Genomic DNA, 12,613 nt, shown 5'->3' with positions numbered 1-12,613 from the left:
CGATGACAATAGCAATAGATAAGAGCAATCAAAGCTTGATGACGAGCGGGTATGCAATGCTCCAAAAGAGGGGAATGGAATGAGGTCAATCATAGTGACAGAGAAATGACATGGAGAACGGCAACCATGCGCACTGGTATTAGAACCAAAAAGTTATGCAAGCGTAATTGATGAATGAGAAATGGAAATAAGGAAATGAGAAGAAATCAAGATGAATAATAAATTTACTCGTTATAATCAGGCAACAATAGTGCGGGACAATCTTCTGGAGACCGTCCTTCCAGGCACTATCGCCTTGAACGCGCGGAGAACGAGTGCAGCAGTAGCAGTGTTCTTGCTATCCTCCTTAGACGAGCGTGACGTGCCTGCACTGCAGGCCACGACACCAAGCTCATCCACAGACGCATTGCCCCACATGTCATCGCTAGACACTGGCTGAGGCATCGCCCGTCGAGTAGAACTAAACATGTTGAAGTTACGTGGATTGTTATTTGCTGGTTTACACTCCAAAGTAGAGGATGCAGTGTGAACAGGTTGGAGGTTGTCAGATTGGTATCCCTTGCCGACGCGTTTGACGCCTGTGGTAGACATAAGGAAGCGGTCATAGACGCCTTCCACACGACGGAGGTCAGGCGAATTGATGACCATCTGCTCCCCAGACTTGCGCGGTGGATAAGGTTCCACGTGGAAAGGAGACGCGGTGATATCAGTGTCATCGAACAAAATCGACCGTCGTCTGATAGGGTAAGGTGTTTGCATCTCTGTCTCATCTACATCGCCAGACCACGGCATAATTGGAGACGCGATGAACATCTTCCGATCGAGTATGGCAGACAACCGTGGCGTAGGCGCTACTACTGTTTCTATTCAAGAAAAATCAGCAACTGAGCTCATCACAGCACGCAGAGAACCCACCTCTCGTAAGATCAAACTCCAGCTTATCTACAGGCCTGATATGCCGGTCTAAATTCCCTTGGGACCTTGACTTTTCTCTTCTCTTCGACGGTGAGCCCAACCCATCCATGTCATTCTCATCGGCCTTGGGCGAGCGCGTCGAGATGGTGGCACGACGCTGGCGCCGGGGTGTCTGAGAAAGCACATTAATGGTAGACACACCAGCACGCTGGGTGAAGCCGGAGTTATCGGGAGACATATACCCCGAGAGCAAATTGCTCTGATCCGCGAGTGCCGATCGTCCAGGAGACAGCGGCGCATTAGGATCATCACAAAAGATCTCATTTGCAGCAAGCATGCGCTTTGGAAGGCGCGAAGATGAACGCGATATATTAGCATTGAGCGCCTGAGAATTAGAACGTGAAATGGGCGGTGAGAGGGGAAGTGCAGGAGGTGGCGTGATACTGGTGGATGCAAAAGCAAAGTTCTGGCGAGTTTCCTCAACAACTCCTGAAAATGAGTTGCATGAGCCCCGCACCCGTGAACGAGAGTGAATAAGCTTACTCTCAACATTCTGAATCCAGAGATTCATTCGATGAAGAGCTGTCTCTCGTTCCTTCTCAGCAGAATTCTCTGGGCGAATTTCCTCATAGCTGAATCTTCCAGCTTCACCCGAGCGGCGCTGCTCAAACTCGATGGGTTCCGGGGAAGCACACCACACAGGTGTCGTACGACCACCCGTGAGTTGCCCAAGCGTCGAGGACTTGTACATCCGAACGCCTTTGTCTGTGTCATAAAAGTTTAGAGTTAAACAGAGAGATGGTGATTAGAGAAGGAGGGACACACCAATAGAAGCTTTCACGCTGTGTTTGAGTCCAACAAATCCAGACTCACTCGCCCGGCACATCTCACTTGGCAGATTACATTCAGCTGGACGCACACGATCAGTCAGCATACAAGACAAGATGCATGCAAAGAACCACTCACCAGGCGCCGTCGATGCTGAATAACTCCTGTCCACCCCAAGCACCGAAACACTCCCTTTGCTCATCTCCAACAACTGCGCGCTCGCCCTCACCCCTATCCTCGCAATCTCTATATGCTCCGAGCTCAAATCCGCACGATAGCTCGTAACATTCGGATCGATTTCACTATCCGTCTCCTCTGTCAACACTTCATCCTTCATGTGCACCCCCAAGGGACTCTTCTGGCCGCTCGAAACCGGGGAACGACGCGCTTCCTGAGCCTCCTCCCTTTCAATCGCACACTCTACCTCTTCGTCGCTTAACTCCGTCTCATTATCACCGTTAATGTTTCCGTTGGCTGATGTCATAATGGACTCAGCTTCGCGCTGCATCTCTGTCAGTCTTTCCATCTCCCGTAACCGCTCGCGTTCGCGCTCCCACTCGCGCATACGGTCACGCACGCTGCCTTTGCCTACGGTTGAGGATGTGGTATTGGCCATACCGCTGACATTTACAGCTGTTGATACGTTCCCGAGGTCTGGAGTAGACGCGTTGTGGTGGTCGTTCAGACTTGTCCTCGACGTGTTCTGTCCGATGCTTATGTCCGTCCGCGATACGCTTTGAATGTCCGTTCTCGATGCATCACGAATGTCCGGCCTCGATGCGCTCCTAACATCCATCCTTGAAACATTCCTCAAGTCTGAAACACTCCTCAAAGCCCCCTTCGCCCTCGCCTTCGGCAATCCATGAGCACCCAAATCCACATTCTTCGCAAAACCCGTCAAGTCTGCCAATACATTCGCTCGAGAACGCGAACAGGGTTTACGACCACTCATTTTGGGTGTGCAGTTTCCTTTGTGTTGGGGAGTATTTCCTTTGCCGTCCACGACTGGCGAGTTTTCTTTTGCACGTGGCGTGTTCTCCCTCCCTGTCCTCGCGCCTTTCTTTCTTCCGCCATCCATATCTCTCAGAGCGAGATTTGAAGGCGTCCTCAATCCAAGTGATTTCGGGACTGGTGTGAGCGAATTGAGCGAATAAAATCCGGAGCTGATGTTCATGTTACGACTCGTATTGGAAGCATCGACGGAAGCGAGGGGAGTAGGTCCGAGCTTCTTTGCGCCCTTGACAACAGGGGATCCTTGTACAGTCGACAACTTCCGTCCTTGGCGATATCCATCCGCGTGAGGGTAGGGTGAGCGGAGCTTGGGTTGTGATTTCGATCGTGCGTGGTGCCTCTCGTTGACGCGGGTGTCCTCTTGGATCTCCTTTTCAGGTGTGCGAGACACCGAGGAGCGGGAGGGAGAGCGAGAATTGGAAGACCAAGGGAGCGAAATGTCAAGACGCCGCGAGACAGGCGCATCTTTGGGTACGGCATCTTTCGGAGTGGATGTGTCTTTCACTGGGGGAGATGTGAACGAGGATGAAAGTGTATGGCTGGGAGTCTGCTTCGTGGATGGAACGGCAGTAGAGGTGGATTTCTCTGTAATAATATAATAATAATAAGTATGCATCTTCTGATGAGGGTGAGACGCGACGGACTATGTATAAGCTTGTCTGGAACTGCAGCCTGCCAATATACGTCAGCCATGGCCTGTTTCGCCGTACACCTCAAATCAGCATTAGGAACAATCATGCGCTTGAGCAGCTTCTCCACAGGCCTAGGAATGGTGTATGCGCCTACCCATTTGCCACGCATCTATGCGATGAGCATCATCAATTGTTTGCCTGTTAGATTTGAAAGACTGAGAAAGATACTCACTGTCCTGCTCCAGTATTTCTCCAAGTCGGCTTTGCTTGCAAACTGCTCGCCCTCTTCATACTCGAATGGGGTGCGACCAATCAATATTTCGAAAAATGTGACACCGAGTGACCAGATGTCAGACTTCCGGGTGTCATGGGGAAGGCCACGGGCGCGTTCTGGGGAGAGGTACTTCACACCGTACAAAGTTAAGTATCACGTAAACGCGAAAATAGAGTGGAGAGAATACGAACCTCAGGGGTGCCGTATGTCAAATTACTGTGGAATGCTTTTGGAGAAGAAAGGTCATACTTCTCTGCGAACCCGAAATCAACCAATACGGGTATATTCTTGTGGGAGAGCAAGATGTTGGCAGGTCTGTGGCGCGTGCAAATTTGGTTAGCAAATTGTAGGACAAAAGATACAGAAAGGGTTGTTAACGTACTTGATGTCGTTATGCACGACCCCACGCTCGTGCAGGAAGTGGACACCACTCAACAGAGAGCGGAACCATTCTTTTGCGCGGGGTTCGGATACCTCGACGGGGACGAGGGTTGGTAGATATGCCCTGCAATACAAAATGATTTGTCAACCATAAGATTAAAAAAGCGTCGAGTGACGTACATCGTGATAAGCGCGTATGACGGGGTGATGATGAACGAGTGAAATGGGATAATTGAGGGATGCGGGTCGGCCTTGAACGAGCGCACGATCTTCATCTCGTTCCATCTACGTGTAAATAAAGATGTAAAGATATGTCAAAGATCTGTGTCAGACGAACCATGACACGAGGCAAGCGGACTTACAGCGAACGCACGCGTGCAGCCGTTGTGCTGGTCTTGGAGCGGTGGACGAGCTTAACAGCTACTTCGACGTCCTTATGCTTGTTGGATGAGGAACTGGATTTGGGACGGCACAGCCAAACGCTGCCCCAGTTTCCGAAGCCGATCTATATGACGTTCATTTAACTTGTTCGGAAGAGGGGAGACAAGACGTACCTCTTTGACGAACTGAAGACGTTCTGCAAGAAGATGATCTGAGAGAGAGAAAACGTCGTTGGCCTCTGAGGTGTCCGTGGTCATTGTTGCTGGACAGTAATGAATTGATGGTTAGATGCTTCAAGTGGTATGTAATGAGACTTGGGAATGGTAATGGTATACAAGTACACTGGTAAACGTGAATGAGAATCAGAGGAAGTTAGACCGAGACACCGTCGTCGTCTGCTGTAATGAGCAGAGTCAGAGCTAACGAGTCAGTAACAAGAAAATTGGTGGAACAGCTTTATTCAAGTCACAAACTCACATATACATATCACACTCGAACACTACCCAAATATTAGTAAATAACGCGTCGTTGCTTCTCAGTCACGTTACCCGTCAATTTATCAATAACATTCTCTCATGCACTGTACAATTTGGTGTGCCTGGCTGACGACCGTTCTCTAGATCAACTACCACCACCGCGTACGTGGCACGGAACGTATATACACGGAATAGTATAGATCTCAGTTGAGCCTCTAGGAAACCCGAAAGCCGGCGGTACTATAATCTGGGCCAAGCAGGGCGTTCTTCCATCTACGGTGAGTCGACTGCTCAGGCTAAATACGTTCTCAAAATCATAAAAAGCTTATTTTCAAGCGACGACTTTGTCAATCACATGTATTAATTTGAATAGAAGGTGCATTCCACTGTGCAACAGTTGAACAGGTTTTTTGGACCTGATAATCCCTGGTGCTCAATATCTGGGTCTGAATCGCGAAAGCGTAAGCTGGGATGTTTTGCAAACAACGAGGCTGGAATATCCTTGTATGCTGAGTGTTGGACAGCCCACATATGCTCCTCCCAGGTGGATCAAAAAGCTTAGCATCATTTCCAGTGCGAGGGCATCTCTCCCAGACCCACTTACGAGCTGATTGCACATTTGATTATGAGCTCAGCAGCCCAACGACACCGTTGTTCATAACGACAGCTGAAACATCATATAGAAGCTAATTTGGAATTATGATGCTCGAGTCCCCGAGCTGTTTGGCAATCCCACGTGAATGAAGTTCTCAGTTGGGAGGAGCGCCTTACTTTCCATCCTATTCTTGGATAGGAAGTCCTCCACGGGCTCGACCAACAAGCAACTACTTAGCTCCTACGTGCAAACATAACGAGTGCGTTCTTGCAGTGGGTTATTGAGACGACTGACGGAAATACTGTCGTCAAGTCTCCTGCAAATACTACGTGCACGTGGCTGCAAGTTGCAATAGTTGTAACCTCGACAGAGCCTTTCCGGTGTGAAAGTGAAAGTGATGCAGTGGTCGATTAGTGTCTCTTCTAGAAGCCCAACCCGCTACCGGGCGGTACTACAGTGCTCATGTAATGTGTGATCCTCATAGTGGTTACCAATGGCAAGGGCGTCGATTTGACTTGCAAATTTGTTTCCTGGTGTGGCTGGTTCTGAGGTCTAGATCTCGCTACCTCACTGTACTGTTGGATTACGGTCGTGACTTCGAATCGAAATATGTAATAAATAACCCTAGTGTCAAGAATATCCAGACGCTGAGCATACGATAACATACACTGATGAAAATGTAAGTGTAATCATTAATGGAAGCGTTTGTAAGAAAAGATGAGGAAAGCTGCTAAACCCATAGAGAAATCTGACCGACATGATCTTACTGGAGAATCGTAGTGTAGCGGCGGCCGCAAGTTACTGCCCGAAACTTTCTCCTGCGTTTTGGGAGTACATAATGCATATAATGCGTGATCCTCGTAGTGGTTACCAATGGCAAGAGCGTCGATCTGACTTGCTATTTTGTTTCCTGGTGACTGGTTCTGAGGTCTAGATCTCGCTATCTCACTGTACTGTTGGATTACGGTGGTGACTTCGTTACACGTTGACTTCGAATCAAAATAATAGATAACCCTAGTGTCAAGAATATCCAGACGCTGAGCATACGATAACATACACTGATGAAAAAGTAAGTGTAATCATTAATAGAAGAGTTTGTAAGAAAAGATGAAGAAAGCTGCTAAACCCATAGAGAAATCTGACCGACATGATCTTACTGGAGAATCGTAGTGGTAGTGGCGGCCGCACGTTACTGCCCATGACTTTCTCCTGCGTTTTGGGAGCATTACGACCTGACTCTATTGTTCCCATCATTGAATTGTCTATAACAGGCAATTTTTGCTTACCTCGGGCGAGCACGACGAGGGCGCTTGGGCGGTTTTTGTGGAACAGACTGGTGCACCGGCGAGTGGTGTCGAGATATCATGTTCCAGAAGCGTCGAGCTAAGGATGGTTTGGGGGGCCGAGGGAAACTCGACGACTTTGCAGCATTAGTCTGTGATCATGATGATGTTCATGTGAGAAAGGCAGGCAGTCAAGTATGAGTACTGACATGAGGTGGGGGCTCAGACTGATTTTGGTGGTGCGAAGGTTTGGGAGCATTGACGACCCAGACAGTCAGTTTGTAGTCGTATCCACCACAAGCTAGGTATCTTCCATCTCGTGAGAATGACACACAACGACTGGTTTTACGATCCTGGCAAAGCGATCGGCCGCGTTTGTGGGATTTTGTGTTCCACAGCTGTGCAATACCGAAAAAGCCCACGCAGGCCAGGACATTGTTTTTAGGTGAAAGCGCGACCGAGAATAGGTAATCGTCATGTCTATAGCGATGAAGCAGCTCGCCTGTGATGGTGTCAAAAACACGTGCGAAATTATCGGAGGCGGAATAGAGTTCTTTGCCGTCCGATGACCACACCAACGAAGTCACGACGTTCCCCCCTCCAAGAGGTCCAATGACATACTTGCCGTTTTTCGTGTTCCAGATGTAAATTCTATGGCCACTCCCGCCTGACGCAATTCTATCACCCAACGGTGAGTAGGAAAGACTCCATACCTGCGAGGGGGTGTAGTCCTCATCCGGGTCAAACCAGCGCTCCCGCCGCGGCTGAATCGCAACCTCTAATACTCCACTTTTTGCTTTTCGAATCAGGATTGTTCCATCATCGGACCCGCTGGACAATATTATTTCCGTTTGGAGACCACGACACAGACCGCACCGCCTTTGCATGACCCCACCAACCACTAATAATATTGCCGTCGGTGGTCCACTGCTGAACACTCCCGTCCGCCCTCCCACACGTAATTATCTTCCCGTCAGGTGACAATGCCAGTGCGTTTATCTCTCCCCCTGTAGCTCTCCATGGTTTACCGACAAGACGTCCAGTATCGCAGTTCCACTTTCGCATTGTGCCATCCTGTGATCCGCTCACGATGTGGACATTGTCGTGCAAGAAGACACAACCCCATATAACGTTCTCGTGACCCTTAAATTCATACTTGGGAGTTGAACCTTTCTCGTGGACAACAGCCATAACTTGTTACTGGTAAGGTTCCCGGGGTATCAAGTCTCGCTTTGACACAGTTCGCGATCAATTGTGGGTGTAGCAGTATCCAGTAAATTCTCACCTGGTTTTCTGTCTCTTACTTGGTCGCAAAATGGAAAGATGGGTGGTGGTTTTTGTGTTGGATGCACTGATAAGGCCGCGCTGGTTCATTTGACAGGTCTAAATACTCCCAACGTTTCGGCTGCAAACGATGAGTCCACGTCCGTATTATTCGCAATTTCCAGCTGCGAGTGATAAGTCCACGACCGCATCAGGCTGATAGTCTTCATCACGATCAAACGATCATCCACCGAATCCTGATGTTGGCATACTAGCAACCATATTGTGCGTATACGGAATGCCCACTGTCGTGGTTAACATGATATCTCACACTTACTCTTAGTAAAGTCGCTTCAGAGCCCGCGTGATCATGTATGCTCCGGACTCGAAATAGTACTGTTCCCTCCACGAAGATAACACAACACATTGTGGTACACGTCGACGAATCGATGAGCTATCATTGCATGCGACAGGTGCGGAGCAGAGGTACGTGCATACTACTAGGAGGGAAGTACATTGTGCTTCTAGTGATTATGTTGTAAGGAAGGTTATCTCATTATGGGCTCAGCAGTAGGGATGAGAGGATGAGCGGAGAAAAATTATATTTGGATTGACTTCTAGTGTATGATGTTATCCAGCATTTATCTCATGATACGCTAATAAAATGCTACAGTCGGTCCGTAGACTCGTTTCGTCGACGCTGACGAATACCCCGATTGTCTGCCCCTTGGTGTATGTGGCTGCGCTCGTACTTTCGACTGTCATCATTCATCACATCTGCAAGAACAATGTTGCATCGGCACCTGGGAGCCTTTCCTGTCGGAAATGCAATTCAAACGACCAAGTGCAGTGGTAAATTTATTGTAAAGTCTAACACCACGAGTAATTAGGAATATTATCGTACCCAATACCACTCAAAACACTCGTTTCCTCTGTAAAGGTCAAATATGATTGCGATGATTGGCAGAATTATGCTGATGGTTTGTACTATATGCTTTTATATCTTTCACTGATGATGATGGTCGGGAGAAAGTAGTAGTCTTAGATATCGTACAAAGTCGACTTGTCTCCTATGAAATATATACACACCGAATATCAATATTTGTTTTAGTCGTAATACTTATCCCCTCGCGCATTGCTCCATCCCTTCCTCCGGTCCCAGGATACTAGCACAACATGCAAGTACCGTGATCATCAGGGAATAACTCCTTCACTGTCGATCAACTTCTCAAGCATCTCGCCGGCTACAGTCCTCAACTCTTTCACAGCGACGATACTCTCTGTCATAGCAATATCGATGCACTCTCCCTCTCCCTGCTCTGAATTTCGCCTCTCCAGTACTTCGAGAACAGCATCCAATTTTTCAGTGAGATGCTTGAGACCATATTCCGGAGAAATCTGCATATGCTTCTTCGTGCCTTCCACAAGGACAGGAAGTAACTCGAAACAGTGTATGTCTTCAGTCACGATGAGATTGAACCATGCATTGTCGAGTACATCCCACCACCGTTGCACCATGATAGAATCGAGCGATGTAACCGACAATCGTTCAGGTGCGATTCGCAGGAGAATGCCGACAAGGTAAAATGCAGGTTGCTCGGCGAGGCGGCACTTTGCAATAATGCTAATGCATCGATCTATATGGTGATCCCTAGACAAATGGGGGTGCCAATTGGAATTCCTTGTGAGAGCAAATAGCAGTTCAAGATAGCACAAGTCGCTGTCAGAATCATCACTGGAGTATGTTGTGCCTGGTTGCGGACAAACCGCAGTCAGGATAGCGGGGGATAACTCGGTCAGGATCATGTCTCGCAACTCCACATCGTGGATGGCATCAATTGAAGCAATTGCTTCTCGATTATCGTGAGCTGCACGGAGAGCAATATAACGTAAATGCTTAGGCATGTTACTGCCCATGCAGGCAATGAGGCTCTTGAAGAACTGATGTTGTTTAGCAGGGCTGCAGCGTGCTTTCATGACCACCAGGAACAAAAGGATGTCAAATGTCATCTCCTCGTTGTAATAAATGTACTCGGGGCAGTCCACCAACCAGTCGAAATCTTCTGGTGGATGGGAATCATCCGACCATAAATAATAGCTATGCCACCAGCGGGCAGGGTCCCGAGATACTTTGGCAGCAGTGAGCGTGAAGCGTAGTCCATTTTTCAGAGCTTTCAACAGTTCCCAGGGATCATTTTGTTCGGGTGACCTGAGTCGTGAATAGATCTTCCGGCACGCGTCCAGGTTCCGCATGACGTCGACTGAACGACTCGTAGGATAGTGATCTTTGGCAGACTCAAGCATGAGACAAATGACGTCGAGGAGTTTCCATGCCCTGCGTGTAACTCCTGTACTGTCTTTGTCGAGATCGCCTCCATCGTATTCCCGAAGAACCATTTGAAACTTCGCCAAAAGTGCATTCACGAATTGAGGCAGGGAAGAACTATACAATCTCCTTGTTAGTGATAGCAGAAGAAGCATCAAATGAGTCAATGGCACCTTTTGTCGATACGAACTATGTCCTTCTTGTCAAACTGGACCCCGACCATGACGCAAGCAAGAAGAGTGCAATTGGCTACGATTTGATTCGACGGGGAGGACGAAGAGGACAGCAGTTCTGATATCACATCTATGGCGAATCGTTCTATATCCTGATGCACTCGCCCAGTGACAAAGTGGTAAGTGAGGGAATGCGACAGCCACTCCATGACAGAGTCGGGACATCCATGTAACGGATACCACAAAGACATACCCCTGTCATTTTCTGGAAGGCAAAGATTCATAGTCGTCCTAAGCACCATGTCGTTGGCCCCACCCATGTCTACTAGTTGCATCCGGGATAACACATCGTAGTCACAGTCTCTTCTCCCGCGACCAAGAAATTCATCACGGTCAGGATATACCTGAAAAACCCGGCCATAATAGAGATGACTCATAGCCATCAGACAAGCTGATGCCTTCTCCTCCAACGATGGCATAATTTTTCCATCGAAGCCGACGCAGTCTGTGAAAGTATCATACAGCTGATACAGCATATCTGAGGTGTCAAGATCCAGGGTCCATTCGACCTGCGGAACAAGGCTGGCAGCGGCGAGAAACACTTCAGGATCCGTAGAGGTCTCGAGCAGCCATTTGACGCTAGGTGCTTCAAGATTGCTGGTGGGTATGTCAGGAAGGGTGACCGCGTATTCATCCTCCGACAAAGTGTCCAAATTCAGGTCGAGTGCTTGTGCTTCTGAGTCCACGACCTTTGTCGAAACGCGCGAAACAACAAAAGACAGCCAGTTCTGAAGCCTGGTGATTAACTGCTGAAGAGATCGTCGTGCGAATGTGCCGGCCACATGTACAGGGCCTGGGCAGTGAAGTGAGCACTGAGTATATTTGTAATAGTAAATAAGACCGCGCCACCTCTAAATACTTCAGACAATCGGGTCAAGCTCAACCTGACAATAGCAAGCGATCGCTCCAGCACGCCTGACATGAAACGGTCAAAACCTGTGCAAATGGAAGAAGACATAACTCACCGTGCAGTGACATCATGAACTGCTGGAAATAATTGGACACTCGTTTGATCACCGGGCGTAGAACCTCTGCGATGTTGATTCAGAGGGTGAACCACCGCCAGAATTCAGTGAAATGATCTTACTGTCGATGTGAAACATGCGCAACATCGTCGATATCGGTGTCTGAAATGGACAAGCGGGAGATATCAAACATGCCATCACGGTCAGGGAATAGAACAGAAATCCGAAGATCGTCGTTGCGATGATGACCCAGGCGACGCTCGGCTGCTCATACCAGATATTGGCGCCGAGGGCAATCCCAAAGAGAAGAAGTGAGATTTGAAGTAAGACCGGAAAGGATTGCACGACAGCATCAAAATACCATGTGACGAGGCCGTCGAACTTCTCTTGCCTGCGCTTGCCTCGCTCCTCCTGAGAGCCCCGGCCGTATCTGTTTGACTTGTAGTACCCGAGCCACTGCTTGCCTAGCACGGCCCCGAATGCGGCGAGCAAGCTCGTTGACAAGCTTGCGTATGCGATCGTTTGGATCCATAGGGTGGGCGCGCTCGGCGACCACGTAGATGCTGGGTCTGCGGGCGTGGAACCCGCTGCAGCGAGATTGCCGAGTCCGATTTGAACGAGTTGCTTCAGAAGGGCATTCGTGGTATCGCTGGGGTCGGGACTCAGATTGGACTCCATTGCGACAATGAAAGACGTGCTGACAGCGGAGAAAAGACCAGACTGGCCAAACATCAGTATCAAAACGCGTCAAAGGTCAGCGCGCTAAACTTACGAAGATCAAGACGATGTCCATGTCTGTAGTGTACCGCTCGAGGAACTCGCCGTCGTGTTCCTCCGCGACTCGTTTGTACACCCCCCAGAAGCGAGACCGGTTGTCCTTGCCACTCTTCAACGCGATCGTCGAGTCCTGGAGAACGCCCAATACTTGTCTCATGACATTTGCTCTGCGTGTAGGATGTGGTCAGTTGTGAATGCTCTGCTATTTTTCACTCACAATTCGCTTAGCGTGGGTTCGTCCTTATCCCCCACGAGCTTCGCTGCCTTGCTGAG

General features: G+C 48.9%; 4 protein-coding genes across 4 annotated transcripts; all 4 read right to left on the bottom strand.

The window, feature by feature from the left end:
* Nucleotides 1-237: 237 nt before the first annotated feature.
* EDB93DRAFT_1090613 (uncharacterized protein) lies at nucleotides 238-4,679 on the bottom strand (the record flags this gene model as incomplete). Its single annotated transcript, XM_041446286.1, has 12 exons — nucleotides 238-863; nucleotides 916-1,404; nucleotides 1,459-1,674; nucleotides 1,933-2,446; nucleotides 2,624-3,258; nucleotides 3,390-3,555; nucleotides 3,619-3,789; nucleotides 3,852-3,975; nucleotides 4,043-4,165; nucleotides 4,222-4,326; nucleotides 4,404-4,546; nucleotides 4,596-4,679. The coding sequence occupies 12 exons, from the start codon at nucleotides 4,677-4,679 to the stop codon at nucleotides 238-240; spliced, it is 3,396 nt and encodes a 1,131-aa protein (XP_041304748.1).
* Nucleotides 4,680-6,775: 2,096 nt separating this feature from the next.
* Nucleotides 6,776-7,967, bottom strand: EDB93DRAFT_1253329 (quinon protein alcohol dehydrogenase-like superfamily; the record flags this gene model as incomplete). Its single annotated transcript, XM_041453438.1, has 3 exons — nucleotides 6,776-6,928; nucleotides 6,986-7,607; nucleotides 7,648-7,967. 3 exons carry the CDS (start codon nucleotides 7,965-7,967, stop codon nucleotides 6,776-6,778), a joined length of 1,095 nt encoding a protein of 364 aa, XP_041304747.1.
* A 1,097-nt stretch (nucleotides 7,968-9,064) lies between these two features.
* EDB93DRAFT_719916 (uncharacterized protein) lies at nucleotides 9,065-11,644 on the bottom strand. Its single transcript, XM_041457214.1, has 4 exons — nucleotides 11,564-11,644; nucleotides 11,448-11,513; nucleotides 10,539-11,391; nucleotides 9,065-10,482 (listed from the first exon to the last, which is right to left on the bottom strand). The coding sequence occupies exons 1-4, from the start codon at nucleotides 11,577-11,579 to the stop codon at nucleotides 9,234-9,236; spliced, it is 2,184 nt and encodes a 727-aa protein (XP_041304746.1). The 5' UTR covers nucleotides 11,580-11,644; the 3' UTR covers nucleotides 9,065-9,233.
* EDB93DRAFT_1090597 (uncharacterized protein) lies at nucleotides 11,612-12,497 on the bottom strand (the record flags this gene model as incomplete). Its single annotated transcript, XM_041446283.1, has 2 exons — nucleotides 11,612-12,283; nucleotides 12,336-12,497. 2 exons carry the CDS (start codon nucleotides 12,495-12,497, stop codon nucleotides 11,612-11,614), a joined length of 834 nt encoding a protein of 277 aa, XP_041304745.1.
* Nucleotides 12,498-12,613: the final 116 nt, after the last annotated feature.

Source organism: Suillus bovinus (genome assembly GCF_016758785.1).
Source record: "Suillus bovinus strain UH-Sbo-P2 chromosome Unknown EDB93scaffold_57, whole genome shotgun sequence".
NCBI classification, from domain to species: Eukaryota; Fungi; Basidiomycota; class Agaricomycetes; order Boletales; family Suillaceae; genus Suillus; species Suillus bovinus.
This window is presented reverse-complemented; position numbering and strand designations above follow the sequence as displayed.